Below are 12554 nucleotides of genomic sequence, written 5' to 3' on the forward strand. Positions count from 1 at the left end.
AAGGTTAAGCCTACATGAAACACAGCCCTTATTTTAAAGTGTTTGCTTGGGAGACTAATGCCTTCTGATGTCATTCTCAGATTAACTGTGATCTAAATGACTGATTAAGAGGCCATTGCAAATTGGAGTTGATTGGCTAACACCCCAGCCAATTTGCACCAATGTCTCCACCTTGTGGCTAAAGCAAGGAGGTGCAGGATACAGACTAATAGACTACTCTTTTACACAAGTTTATTCAAGTAATATACAATATAAATTTTGATATATAGTCTCAGGCGGTTTACATCCTCGGTGGTCCCGCTAATCTCCAGCCCTCCATCTTGCCCACCTTGGTGAACATGGCCAGTGTCCCCAGCCCAATACATGCCGTCGTGCCTGTCATTGCACTGTGAGCTGTAGATCAAAGAGACAAAAAATACATGTTATTTGTGGAAAAGATATGGAGAGGCCGGATATTATCTTTGTTGCCCCTCTGTTCCGTGAGCAAACATCTAGCGATGAGAGGAAGTTCACAGCCCTACAAAGAGCAATTGCTTTTACAACCAGTCATCTTAGATATGCATAGGGAAGTTAACAAGCGCTGAAGGGAAAACAAGCACTGAAGGGAAATGACTGCTTTTTGGAATGAAATGTTGGAAGAAAATGCTTGGAACCAGGATGTTCCATCCAAACGTTCCCGATGAGAAGACTAATTTTCCTTGTTTTGAAACATTTGCTCCCGTTTGTTCCTACTGAATGCAACCCAGATATTCAGCATACTGTGTAATATATAGCATACTCACTACGAGCTCCAAGAAAGACTCCTGATGCACAGCCTCCGATGAAGTAGTTCACAGGCTCATCAGGAGCATCCCGGGCCTGTGCAGCTAGACAAGTGGTCATTCCAAAAATGGCCCCCAAGGCAGCTGTTTAGTAAGGAAAGACAAAAAAATACTTACACTGGCATAAACCTAGCCTGGTTGTCACCTCTTTTCAATAACCCCTTATAGTTATCATCCAATATTATGCAAATTAGACAGGAACATGTTCTATCAAACTTAGTCCATAAATTTGATTGGAAACCTAACATTGGGCAAAGTCAAATCAAATGTTATTGGTCATACAATAACATTTGATTTTGCCTAATGTTTTGAAACCTAACATTGGACATTCTGACATTATACATTTCATTGTAAACATAGGGCACGGGAAGAACAGAGGAGTCCCATTTGTTGCATTTTTACCACAACCACCTCAAATGTATAAATAATTGGGCTAGGCTACTGGTTCAAAATCTATAAGAGGAATGAAGAGAGAGGCCAATGGAGATGCCAGCGGAGATGTATGAATTGTGCAAGGGAACAGCAAAGATTGAGGTCAGGGCTTTGTGATGGCCACTCCAATACCTTGACTTTGTTGTCCTTAAGCCATTTTGCCACAACTTTGAAAGTATGCTTGGGTTCATTGTCCATTTGGAAAACCCAGTTGCGACCAAGCTTTAACTTCCTGACTGACGTCTTGAGATGTTGCTTCAATATACCCACAAAAATGCTCTCCTCATGATGCCATCTATTATGTGAAATGCTCTAGTCTCTCCTTCAGCAAAAAGCACCTCCACAACATGAAGCCGCCACGGTTGGGATGGTGTTCTTCAGCTTGCAAGCCTCCCCCTTTTTCCTCCAAACATAAAGATGGTCATTATGGCCAAACAGTTCTATTTTTGTTTCATCAGACCAGAGGACATTTCTCCAAAAAGTACGATCTTTGTTCCCATGTGCAGTTGCAAATCGTAGTCTGGCTTTTTATGGCAGGTTTGGAGCAGTGGCTTCTTCCTTGCTGAGCAGCCTTTCAGGTTATGTCAATATAGGACTCGTTTCACTGTGGATATAGATACTTTTGCACCCGTTTCCTCCAGCATCTTCACAAGGTCCTTTGCTGTTATTCTGGGATTGATTTGCACATTTCTCACCAAAGTACGTTCATTTCTAGGCGACAGAACACGTCTCCTTCGTGAGCGGTATGACGGCAGTGAGGTCCCATGGTGTTTATACTTGCGTACTATTGCTTGTACAGATGAACGTGATACCTTCAGGAGTTTGGAAATTTCTCCCAAAGATGTACCAGACTTGTGGAGGTCTACAATTATTTTCTGAGGTCTTGGCTGATTTCTTTTGATTTTCCCATGATGTCATGCAAAGAGGCACTGAGTTTGAAGGTAGGCCATGAAATACATCCACAGGTACACCTCCAATTGACTCAAATTATGTCAATTAGCCTATCAGAAGCTTGTAAAGCCATGACATCATTTTCTGGAATTTTCCAAGCTGTTTAAAGGCACAGTCAACTCAGTGTATGTAAACTTCTGACCCACTGGAATTGTGATACAGTCAATTATAAGTGAAATCATCTGTCTGTAAACAATTGTTGGTAAAATTACTTGTCATGCACAAAGTAGATGTCCAAACCGACTTGCCAAAACTATAGTTTGTTAAGAAGAAATTTGTGGAGTGGTTGAAAAACAAGTTTTAATGACTCCAAATTAAGTGTATGTAAACTTCCGACTTCAACTGCACGTCAGCTTTGACACCGGTTTTGCACATAAGCGTTAAACTAGACATCGGACATTTTTAGCTAATATCGGCCGATTCCAATATCCTTACCAATATATAGTGTATCCCTAATATTACTCATTATATACTGTATTCTATCCTACTGTATCTTTTAGTCTATGCCACTGACATTGCTCATCCAAATACTTATAATTCATTTACTTTAGATGTGTGTATTGTTATGAAAGTGTTAGGTATTACTGCACTGTTGGAGCTAGAAACACAAGCATTTCACTACATCCGCAATAGCATCTGCTAAACATGAATGTGACTAATAAAATTAGATGATTTTGATTTGAGTCATCTCTAGCCACTTTGAACAATTTGATCCTGCATTGACACCGCCTTCTCACAAGAGAATGACTGCAGGTCTTAAAATGTTATAATTGTACGCACCACCCATGTTCGATAATATTTAATGGAAAAATTGCATGTGGTTTCCAACTACCAAATCAGCAACTGCGCTGTAAATCCATTTTGACCTGGGCCCATATCTACAAATCCTCTACTAGTAGGATCGCTGATCTAGGCTCAGTTTTGCTTTTGCGATCACAATGTATAAAATGACATGGATGGGGGGACCTAGGTCCGTATCCACAGTGTCTCAGAGTAGGAGTGCTGATATAGGATCAGTGTTGCCTTTTAGATCATAGCCTGAACACTATTGGCTACTGATCTAGGAGGGGTAGCTGCGTATTCAGATTTCAGGTGTAATCATGATATCTTCATGGCAGTAAGCAAGGTTATTATTATTATTGCTGTGTATGAGACTAGAGACACATACCCATGGTTACTGTGCCATTTGTGGCTCTCTGAACAGCTTGGATTGCAGAATCAGGCTGGAATGCCACAATGTGATAGGCTGAACCCACCAACCCTGTGTGTAAAAAAAAAAAAAAAAGAATGTTAGACTACTGTGTACAGAGTTGACTAGCTAGCTACTTACTTGTCAAGTATTTAGCTACAATAATGTTAGCTATGAAATGCTTGCTAGCTAACTGGTAAACCTCGTTCAAATTCCAATGTTTAATGTCCTATTTAGCTGTACTGTCTTACAGAAGATGCTGGCTAACCTAACAACGTTAACTGACGTTACATTAGTTAAAAACAAAACATTAACGTTAATTGCTAGTATGTTAGCAGAACTAGCATGGCATTGGCAGCTAACTATGTTATGGCTAGTTAGCGTTACCGCTCTTTACCAACAGTTACTAGCTAATTTCCATAATGCTTTCCTTTGTGTACGACTTACCTAGAGCTGTGCCTAATTTGGTGGTGATCCATGTTTTCTCGACACAATCCTTACCCTCTTGCAGATCCCAATAACCCATTTTGTATTTCACGTGAAGGACAAGGAGACATCGCGAGATTAAAAAAATGTGAAGACGAGAATTGATATTGTAAAACTTTATTATAATCAAACAAACATTCTATAAATAGTACTTTGTTGACAATTTTGATTTTATACGTTTAATATACAATTACTTTTACATGTGTTATTAGCTACAATATTACATAAAACACCATCTCACATTGGCAACCTATTTCTAAATGGTATGTAATGCTGTCAACACTAGTGACGGCTGAGGCAGCAGGAAGGACGGAAGATCAAGTGATTACGTCAAATGTGAGAAAGGGAACGCGCTTGTTTGAAATGGAGAAGCGTCGCGGAAGCTATCGATAAAGAAGAACATCAAGACGAAGCACCTGCTTTACAAGTGGGATGTGCTGTTGAGCGCTACATCCTGGAGGGTTCGTGCTGATTGTACGGAGATTGTGACAGCTGGTTGAATGGCGTCCCTTGACAAGGCAAGAACAATATGCATCAGGAGAAGTGCAGTATTATCATAAGGAGGAATGGAGGGAAAAAGAGAGGCATAAGAGGAAGAGGGTGAGCTCGAGTCAGTTAAAAATGGCAGAAAAAAGGGAGACGGTTTGTTCAATAAGAATGGTAGAAAGTGTAAGCAGAGTGAGATGAAGACAGGAGGAGAAATGGAAGTAAATTAGGGCAAAGTATCAAAGGTGGTAGGTATGGTGAAGTTATCGAAGCCTGAGTTTAGAAAAACTGGGCTCTTGCCTTTTGGTTGATCCATTTGAGGTTTCAGGGTAGGTGAAAACAGAGTTGGGTTCTGTGGAATCGGTGAGCTGAAAGAACTTCATTAGACTCTGTATACTGGAAACCACATATCCTGAGGCTGCATTTATTGTAGCTGGGGATTTTAACAAAGCTAATCTGAAAACAAGGCTCCCTAAATTTTATCAGCATATCAAATGCGCGACCCGGGCTGGCAGCATTCTGGATCATTGCTACTCTTAACTTCCGCGTTGCCTACAAAGCCCTCCCTCGCCCTCCTTTCGGCAAATCTGACTACGACTCCATTTTGTTGCTCCCAGCCTATAGACAGAAACTAAAACAGGAAATGCCCGTGCTCAGGTCTGCTCAACGCTTTGAGATTTCTTCGATCACGTGGACTGGGATATGTTCCGGATAGCCTCAGACAACAGCATTGATGTATATGCTGATTCGGTGAGCGAGTTTATTAGCAAGTGCATCAGTGATGTACGCACGGTGGCTAATAAAACCTTCCCCAACCAGAAACCGTGGATTGATGGCAGCATTTGTGCAAAACTTAAAAGTGCGAACCACTGCTTTTAATCATTGCAAGGCGACCGGAAACATGACCGAATACAAACAGTGTAGCTATTCCCTTCGCAAGGCAATCAAATAAGCTAAGCGTCAGTATAGAGACAAAGTATAGTCGCAATTCAACAGCTCAAACACAAGACGTATGTGGCAGGGTCTACAGTCAATCCTGAATTACAAAAAGCCCCGTTGCGGACACCGATGTCTTGCTCCCAGACAAACTAAACAAATCAAATCAAATGTATTTATATAGCCCTTCGTACATCAACTGATATCTCAAAGTGCTGTACAGAAACCCAGCCTAAAACCCCAAACAGCAAGCAATACAGGTGTAGAAGCACGGTGGCTAGGAAAAACTCCCTAGAAAGGCCAAAACCTAGGAAGAAACCTAGAGAGGAACCAGGCTATGTGGGGTGGCCAGTCCTCTTCTGGCTGTGCCGGGTGGAGATTATAACAGAACATGGCCAAGATGTTCAAATGTTAATAAATGACCAGCATGGTCAAATAATAATAATCACAGGCAGAACAGTTGAAACTGGAGCAGCAGCACGGCTAGGTGGACTGGGGACAGCAAGTAGTCAACATGTCAGGTAGTCCTGAGGCATGGTCCTAGGGCTCAGGTCCTCCGAGAGAGAGAAAGAAAGAAAGAGAGAATTAGAGAGAGCATACTTAAATTCACACAGGACACTGGATAGGACAGGAGAAGTACTCCAGATATAACAAACTGACCCTAGCCTCCCGAAACATAAACTACTGCATCATAAATACTGGAGGCTGAGACCGGAGGGGTCAGGAGACACTGTGGCCCCATCCGAGGACACCCCCAGACAGGGCCAAACAGGAAGGATATAACCCCACCCACTTTGCCAAATCACAGCCCCCACACCACTAGAGGGATATTTTCAACCACCAACTTACCATCCTGAGTCAAGCCGAGTATAGCCCACAAAGATCTCCGCCACGGCACAACCCAAGGGGGGGCGCCAACCCAGAGAGGAGGATCACATCAGTGACTCAACCCACTCAAGTGACGCACCCCTCCTAGGGACGGTATGAAAGACAACCTCTTTGCTCGCTTTGAGGAAAATACAGTGCCACTGACATGGCCCGCTACCAAAACCTGCAGGCTGTCCTTCACTGCAGCCAACCTCGCAAGGCTGCCGGCCCAGGTGGCATCCCTAGCCGCGTCCTCAGAGCATGTGCAGACCAGCCGGCTGGTGTGTTTACGGATATATTCAATCAATCCCTATCCCAGTCTGCTGTTCCCACATGCTTCAAGAGGGCCACCATTGTCCCTGTTCCCAAAAAAGCTAAGGTATCTGAGCTAAACAACTATCGCCCCGTAGCATTCACTTCTGTCATCATGAAGTGCTTGAGAGACTAGTCAAGGATCATATCACCTCCACCCTACCCTAGACTCACTCCAATTTCCTTGCCGCCCCAATAGGTCCACAGACGGCGCAATTGCAATCACACTGCCCTAACCCTTCTGGACAAGAGGAATACCTATGTAAGAATGCTGTTCATTGATTAAAGATCAGCATTTAACACCATAGCCCCTCCAAACTCGTCATTAAGCTCGAAACCCTGGGTCTCGACCCTACCCTGTGCAACTGGGTCCTGGACTTTCTGACGGGCTGCCCCGAGCTGGTGAGGGTAGGAAACAACACCTCCACCCTGCTGATCCAACACTGGGGTCCCACAAGGGTTCGTTCTCAGCCCTCTCCTGTACTCCCTATTCACCCATGACTGCGTGGCCATGCACGCCTCCAACTCAATCATCAAGTTTGCAGACGACACAACAGTGGTAGGTTTGATTACCAACAACGACGAGACGGCCTACAGGGAGGAGATGAGGGCTCTCTGAGAGTGATGTCAGGAAAATAACCTCACACCTAACGTCAACAAAACAAAGGAGATGATTGTGGACTTCAGGAAACAGCAGAGGGAGTACCCCTCTATCCACATCGACTGGACAGTAGTGGAGAAGGTGGAAAGTTTTAAGTTCCTCGGCGTACACATCACGGACGAACTGAAATGGTCAACCCACACCGACAGCGTGGTGAAGAAGGCGCAACAGCGCCTCTTCAACCTCAGTAGGCTGTATAAATTTGGCTTGTCAGAGGGTAGTGAGGTCTGCACAACGCATCACCGGGGACAAACTACCTGCCCTCAAGGACACCTACACCACCCGATGTCACAGGAAGGCCAAAAAGATCATCAAGGACAACAACCACCTGAGCCACTGCCTGTTCACCCCGCTATCATCCAGAAGGCGAGATCAGTACAGGTGCATCAAAACTGGGACCGAGAGACTGAAAAACAGCTTCTATCTCAAGGCCATCAGACTGTTAAACAGCCATCATTAACATTGAGTGGCTGCTGCCAACATACTGACTCCAATCTCTAGCCACTTTATTATAAAAAATTGGATGTAATAAATGTATCACTAGTCACTTTAAACAATGCCACTTTATATAATGTTTACATACCCTACATTACTCATCTCATATGTACAGTGGGGAGAACAAGTATTTGAAACACTGCCGATTTTGCAGGTTTTCCAACTTACAAAGCATGTAGAGGTCTGTAATTTTTATCATAGGTACACTTCAACTGTGAGAGATGGAATCTAAAAATAAAAGTAAGTAAGTAATAAATAAGTAATTAATTTGCATTTTATTGCATGACATAAGTATTTGATCACCTACCAACCAGTAAGAATTCTGGCTCTCACAGACCTGTTAGTTACCTGTATTAACTGCACCTGTTTGAACACGTTACCTGTATAAAAGACACCTGTCCACACACTCAATCAAACAGACTCCAACCTCTCCACAATGGCCAAGACCAGAGAGCTGTGTAAGGACATCAGGGATAAAATTGTAGCTCATTCTTTGGGGATGCTTTTCTGCAACGGGGACAGGACGACTGCACCTTATTGAGGGGAGGATGGATGGGGCCATGTATCGCGAGATCTTGGCCAACAACCTCCTTCCCTCAGTAAGAGCATTGAAGATGGGTCGTGGCTGGGTCTTCCAGCATGACAACGACCCGAAACACACAGCCAGGGCAACTAAGGAGTGGCTCCGTAAGAAGCATCTCAAGGTCCTGGAGTGGCCTAGCCAGTCTCCAGACCTGAACTCAATAGAAAATCTTTGGAGGGAGCTGAAAGTCCGTATTGCCCAGTGACAGCCCCGAAACCTGAAGGATCTGGAGAAGGTCTGTATGGAGGAGTTGGCCAAAATCCCTGCTGCAGTGTGTGCAAACCTGGTCAAGAACTACAGGAAACGTATGATCTCTGTAATTGTAAACAAAGGTTTCTGTACCAAATATTAAGTTCTGCTTTTCTGATGTATCAAATACTTATGTCATGCAATAAAATGCAAATTAATTACTTAGAAATCATACAATGTGATTTTCTGGATTTTTGTTTTAGATTCCATCTCTCACAGTTGAAGTGTACCTATGATAAAAAATTACAAACCTCTACATGCTTTGTAAGTAGGAAAACCTGCAAAATCGGCAGTGTATCAAATACTTGTTCTCCCCACTGTATCTACTGTATACTATACCATCTACTGCATCTTGCCTATGCCACACGGCCATTGCTCATCCATATATTTATATGTACATATTCTTATTCATTCCTTTACACTTGTGTGTATAAGGGAGTTGTTGTGAAATTGTTAGATTACCTGTTAGATATTACTGCACGGTCGGAACTAGAAGCACAAGCAATTCGCTACACTTGCATTAACATCTGCTAACCATGTGTATGTGACCAATAAAATGTGATCTGATTTGAAGCGGTCTTGTGTTAATTGTTTGTGTTTCTGCTGGTCAGAGGGAGCAGGTGCTCCGTGTTAAACGAATGGGGGCTAGAGGTGTGAATTGTTTCGCTCTTAAGGAAAGGGTGCCATTGAAAGGAGTAATTGCTGGGGTAGTGGTAAATGTTAAAGCTGACCAACTGAAGGGGAAGATTCCTGGTGTTTGTGATGTTCGTCGTTGTGTGCAACGCATACAGGGTGGTGTGAGTGGAGAAACCGAAGAGTCATTGTCTGTTCTTTTGAGTTCTGATGTTGTCTTTGCCTGACAAAGTGATGTTAGGATATATAAGTTATCCTGTACAAGCTTTTGTGCCGACTACATTACATTGTTACAGGTGTCAAGCTTATGGGCATGTGGCAGCAGTGTGTAGGAGGGAGGTTTCTAGGTGTGAGAAGTGTACAGAAGGGCATGAGACAAATGAATGTGTAGTATTGGGGAAAGTAGTGGTAAGTGTTAATTGTAGGGGTGCCCATGGGGCTGGGGATAAGAAATGTCCTGTGCGAGAGAGGCAGGTTGAGGTTTCCATGGTTAGAGTAGTGCAAAAGTTGTCATATGCCGAGGCAGTGAAGAAAGTAGAGGAAGATGGGTCAAGGGGGAGGGATCCTGAGAGGAGTGGTGTGACTAGTAGATCTGTACCAGTACAGAGGGATGAACCAACAAGTGATGTATGTTTCAGTAAGATTGGATTTTTGGCATTTATAGTAATGGTTCTCAACTGTACTGCAGGGATGGAAAAAAAACTCTCCTTATTTACCTACGGAACAGCAAGAGGAACTGTCCCTCCCTACCTTCAGGCTATGCTCAAACCCTACACCCCGAACCGAGCACTCCGTTCTGCTACCTCAGGTCTCTTGGCCCTCCCACCCCTACGGGAGGGCAGCTCCCACTCAGCCCAGTACAAGCTCTTCTCTGTCCTGGCACCCCAAATGTGGAACCAGCTTCCCCCTGAAGCTAGGACAGCAGAGTCCCTGTCCATCTTCCAAAAACATCTGAAACCCTACCTCTTCGAACAGTATCTTAAATAATCCTCCTCATCACTCGAACAGTATCTTAAATTTACATTTACATTTAAGTCATTTAGCAGACGCTCTTATCCAGAGCGACTTACAAATTGGTGCATTCACCTTATGACATCCAGTGGAGCAGCCACTTTACAATAGTGCATCTAAATCTTTTAAGGGGGGTGAGAAGGATTACTTTATCCTATCCTAGGTATTCCTTAAAGAGGTGGGGTTTCAGGTGTCTCCGGAAGGTGGTGATTGACTCCGCTGTCCTGGCGTCGTGAGGGAGTTTGTTCCACCATTGGGGGGCCAGAGCAGCGAACAGTTTTGACTGGGCTGAGCGGGAACTGTACTTCCTCAGTGGTAGGGAGGCGAGCAGGCCAGAGGTGGATGAACGCAGTGCCCTTGTTTGGGTGTAGGGCCTGATCAGAGCCTGGAGGTACTGAGGTGCCGTTCCCCTCACAGCTCCGTAGGCAAGCACCATGGTCTTGTAGCGGATGCGAGCTTCAACTGGAAGCCAGTGGAGAGAGCAGAGGAGCGGGGTGACGTGAGAGAACTTGGGAAGGTTGAACACCAGACGGGCTGCGGCGTTCTGGATGAGTTGTAGGGGTTTAATGGCACAGGCAGGGAGCCCAGCCAACAGCGAGTTGCAGTAATCCAGACGGGAGATGACAAGTGCCTGGATTAGGACCTGCGCCGCTTCCTGTGTGAGGCAGGGTCGTACTCTGCGGATGTTGTAGAGCATGAACCTACAGGAACGGGCCACCGCCTTGATGTTAGTTGAGAACGACAGGGTGTTGTCCAGGATCACGCCAAAGTTCTTAGCGCTCTGGGAGGAGGACACAGTGGAGTTGTCAACCGTGATGGCGAGATGTGCTAAATGACTTAAATGTAAATGTAAATCATGGAACGGGCAGTCCTTCCCCGGGAGGAAGAGCAGCTCCGTCTTGCCGAGGTTCAGCTTGAGGTGGTGATCCGTCATCCACACTGATATGTCTGCCAGACATGCAGAGATGCGATTCGCCACCTGGTCATCAGAAGGGGGAAAGGAGAAGATTAATTGTGTGTCGTCTGCATAGCAATGATAGGAGAGACCATGTGAGGTTATGACAGAGCCAAGTGACTTGGTGTATAGCGAGAATAGGAGAGGGCCTAGAACAGAGCCCTGGGGGACACCAGTGGTGAGAGCACGTGGTGAGGAGACGGATTCTCGCCACGCCACCTGGTAGGAGCGACCTGTCAGGTAGGACGCAATCCAAGCGTGGGCCGCGCCGGAGATGCCCAACTCGGAGAGGGTGGAGAGGAGGATCTGATGGTTCACAGTATCGAAGGCAGCCGATAGGTCTAGAAGGATGAGAGCAGAGGAGAGAGAGTTAGCTTTAGCAGTGCGGAGCGCCTCCGTGATACAGAGAAGAGCAGTCTCAGTTGAATGACTAGTCTTGAAACCTGACTGATTTGGATCAAGAAGGTCATTCTGAGAGAGATAGCGGGAGAGCTGGCCAAGGACGGCACGTTCAAGGGTTTTGGAGAGAAAAGAAAGAAGGGATACTGGTCTGTAGTTGTTGACATCGGAGGGATCGAGTGTAGGTTTTTTCAGAAGGGGTGCAACTCTCGCTCTCTTGAAGACGGAAGGGACGTAGCCAGCGGTCAGGGATGAGTTGATGAGCGAGGTGAGGTAAGGGAGAAGGTCTCCGGAAATGGTCTGGAGAAGAGAGGAGGGGATAGGGTCAAGCGGGCAGGTTGTTGGGCGGCCGGCCGTCACAAGACGCGAGATTTCATCTGGAGAGAGAGGGGAGAAAGAGGTCAGAGCACAGGGTAGGGCAGTGTGAGCAGAACCAGCGGTGTCGTTTGACTTAGCAAACGAGGATCGGATGTCGTCGACCTTCTTTTCAAAATGGTTGACGAAGTCATCTGCAGAGAGGGAGGAGGGGGAGGAGGAGGATTCAGGAGGGAGGAGAAGGTGGCAAAGAGCTTCCTAGGGTTAGAGGCAGATGCTTGGAATTTAGAGTGGTAGAAAGTGGCTTTAGCAGCAGCGACAGAAGAGGAAAATGTAGACAGGAGGGAGTGAAAGGATGCCAGGTCCGCAGGGAGGCGAGTTTTCCTCCATTTCCGCTCGGCTGCCCGGAGCCCTGTTCTGTGAGCTCGCAATGAGTCGTCGAGCCACGGAGCGGGAGGGGAGGACCGAGCCGGCCTGGAGGATAGGGGACATAGAGAGTCAAAGGATGCAGAAAGGGAGGAGAGGAGGGTTGAGGAGGCAGAATCAGGAGATAGGTTGGAGAAGGTTTGAGCAGAGGGAAGAGATGATAGGATGGAAGAGGAGAGAGTAGCGGGGGAGAGAGAGCGAAGGTTGGGACGGCGCGATACCATCCGATTTGGGGCAGTGTGGGAAGTGTTGGATGAGAGCGAGAGGGAAAAGGATACAAGGTAGTGGTCGGAGACTTGGAGGGGAGTTGCAATTAGGTTAGTGGAAGAACAGCATCTAGTAAAGAT

The 12554-nt window shown here is 45.6% G+C and overlaps 1 protein-coding gene across 1 annotated transcript; it reads right to left on the reverse strand.

Annotated features, from left to right (window-relative positions):
• Window positions 1–214: 214 nt before the first annotated feature.
• LOC115108251 (NADH dehydrogenase [ubiquinone] 1 alpha subcomplex subunit 11-like) lies at window positions 215–3953 on the reverse strand. The gene is made up of 4 exons (XM_029632380.2): window positions 3841–3953; window positions 3373–3465; window positions 783–905; window positions 215–393 (listed from the first exon to the last, which is right to left on the reverse strand). Exons 1-4 carry the CDS (start codon window positions 3917–3919, stop codon window positions 281–283), a joined length of 408 nt encoding a protein of 135 aa, XP_029488240.2. The 5' UTR covers window positions 3920–3953; the 3' UTR covers window positions 215–280.
• Between the last annotated feature and the right edge of the window lie 8601 nt (window positions 3954–12554).

The sequence above is a fragment of the Oncorhynchus nerka genome, linkage group LG24 (genome assembly GCF_034236695.1).
Source record: "Oncorhynchus nerka isolate Pitt River linkage group LG24, Oner_Uvic_2.0, whole genome shotgun sequence".
NCBI classification, from domain to species: domain Eukaryota; kingdom Metazoa; phylum Chordata; class Actinopteri; order Salmoniformes; family Salmonidae; genus Oncorhynchus; species Oncorhynchus nerka.

Bases quoted from the DNA above. Each gene is read 5' to 3' on its own strand.
- LOC115108251 (XM_029632380.2), bottom strand. From the start codon at position 3,919: ATGGGTTATTGGGATCTGCAAGAGGGTAAGGATTGTGTCGAGAAAACA. The intron at 906-3,372 runs GTATGTGTCTCT...CTTACTAAACAG, and splicing joins AAATGGCACAGTAACCATGG to CTGCCTTGGGGGCCATTTTT. The intron at 394-782 runs GTGAGTATGCTA...TTTGATCTACAG, and splicing joins AGTCTTTCTTGGAGCTCGTA to CTCACAGTGCAATGACAGGC.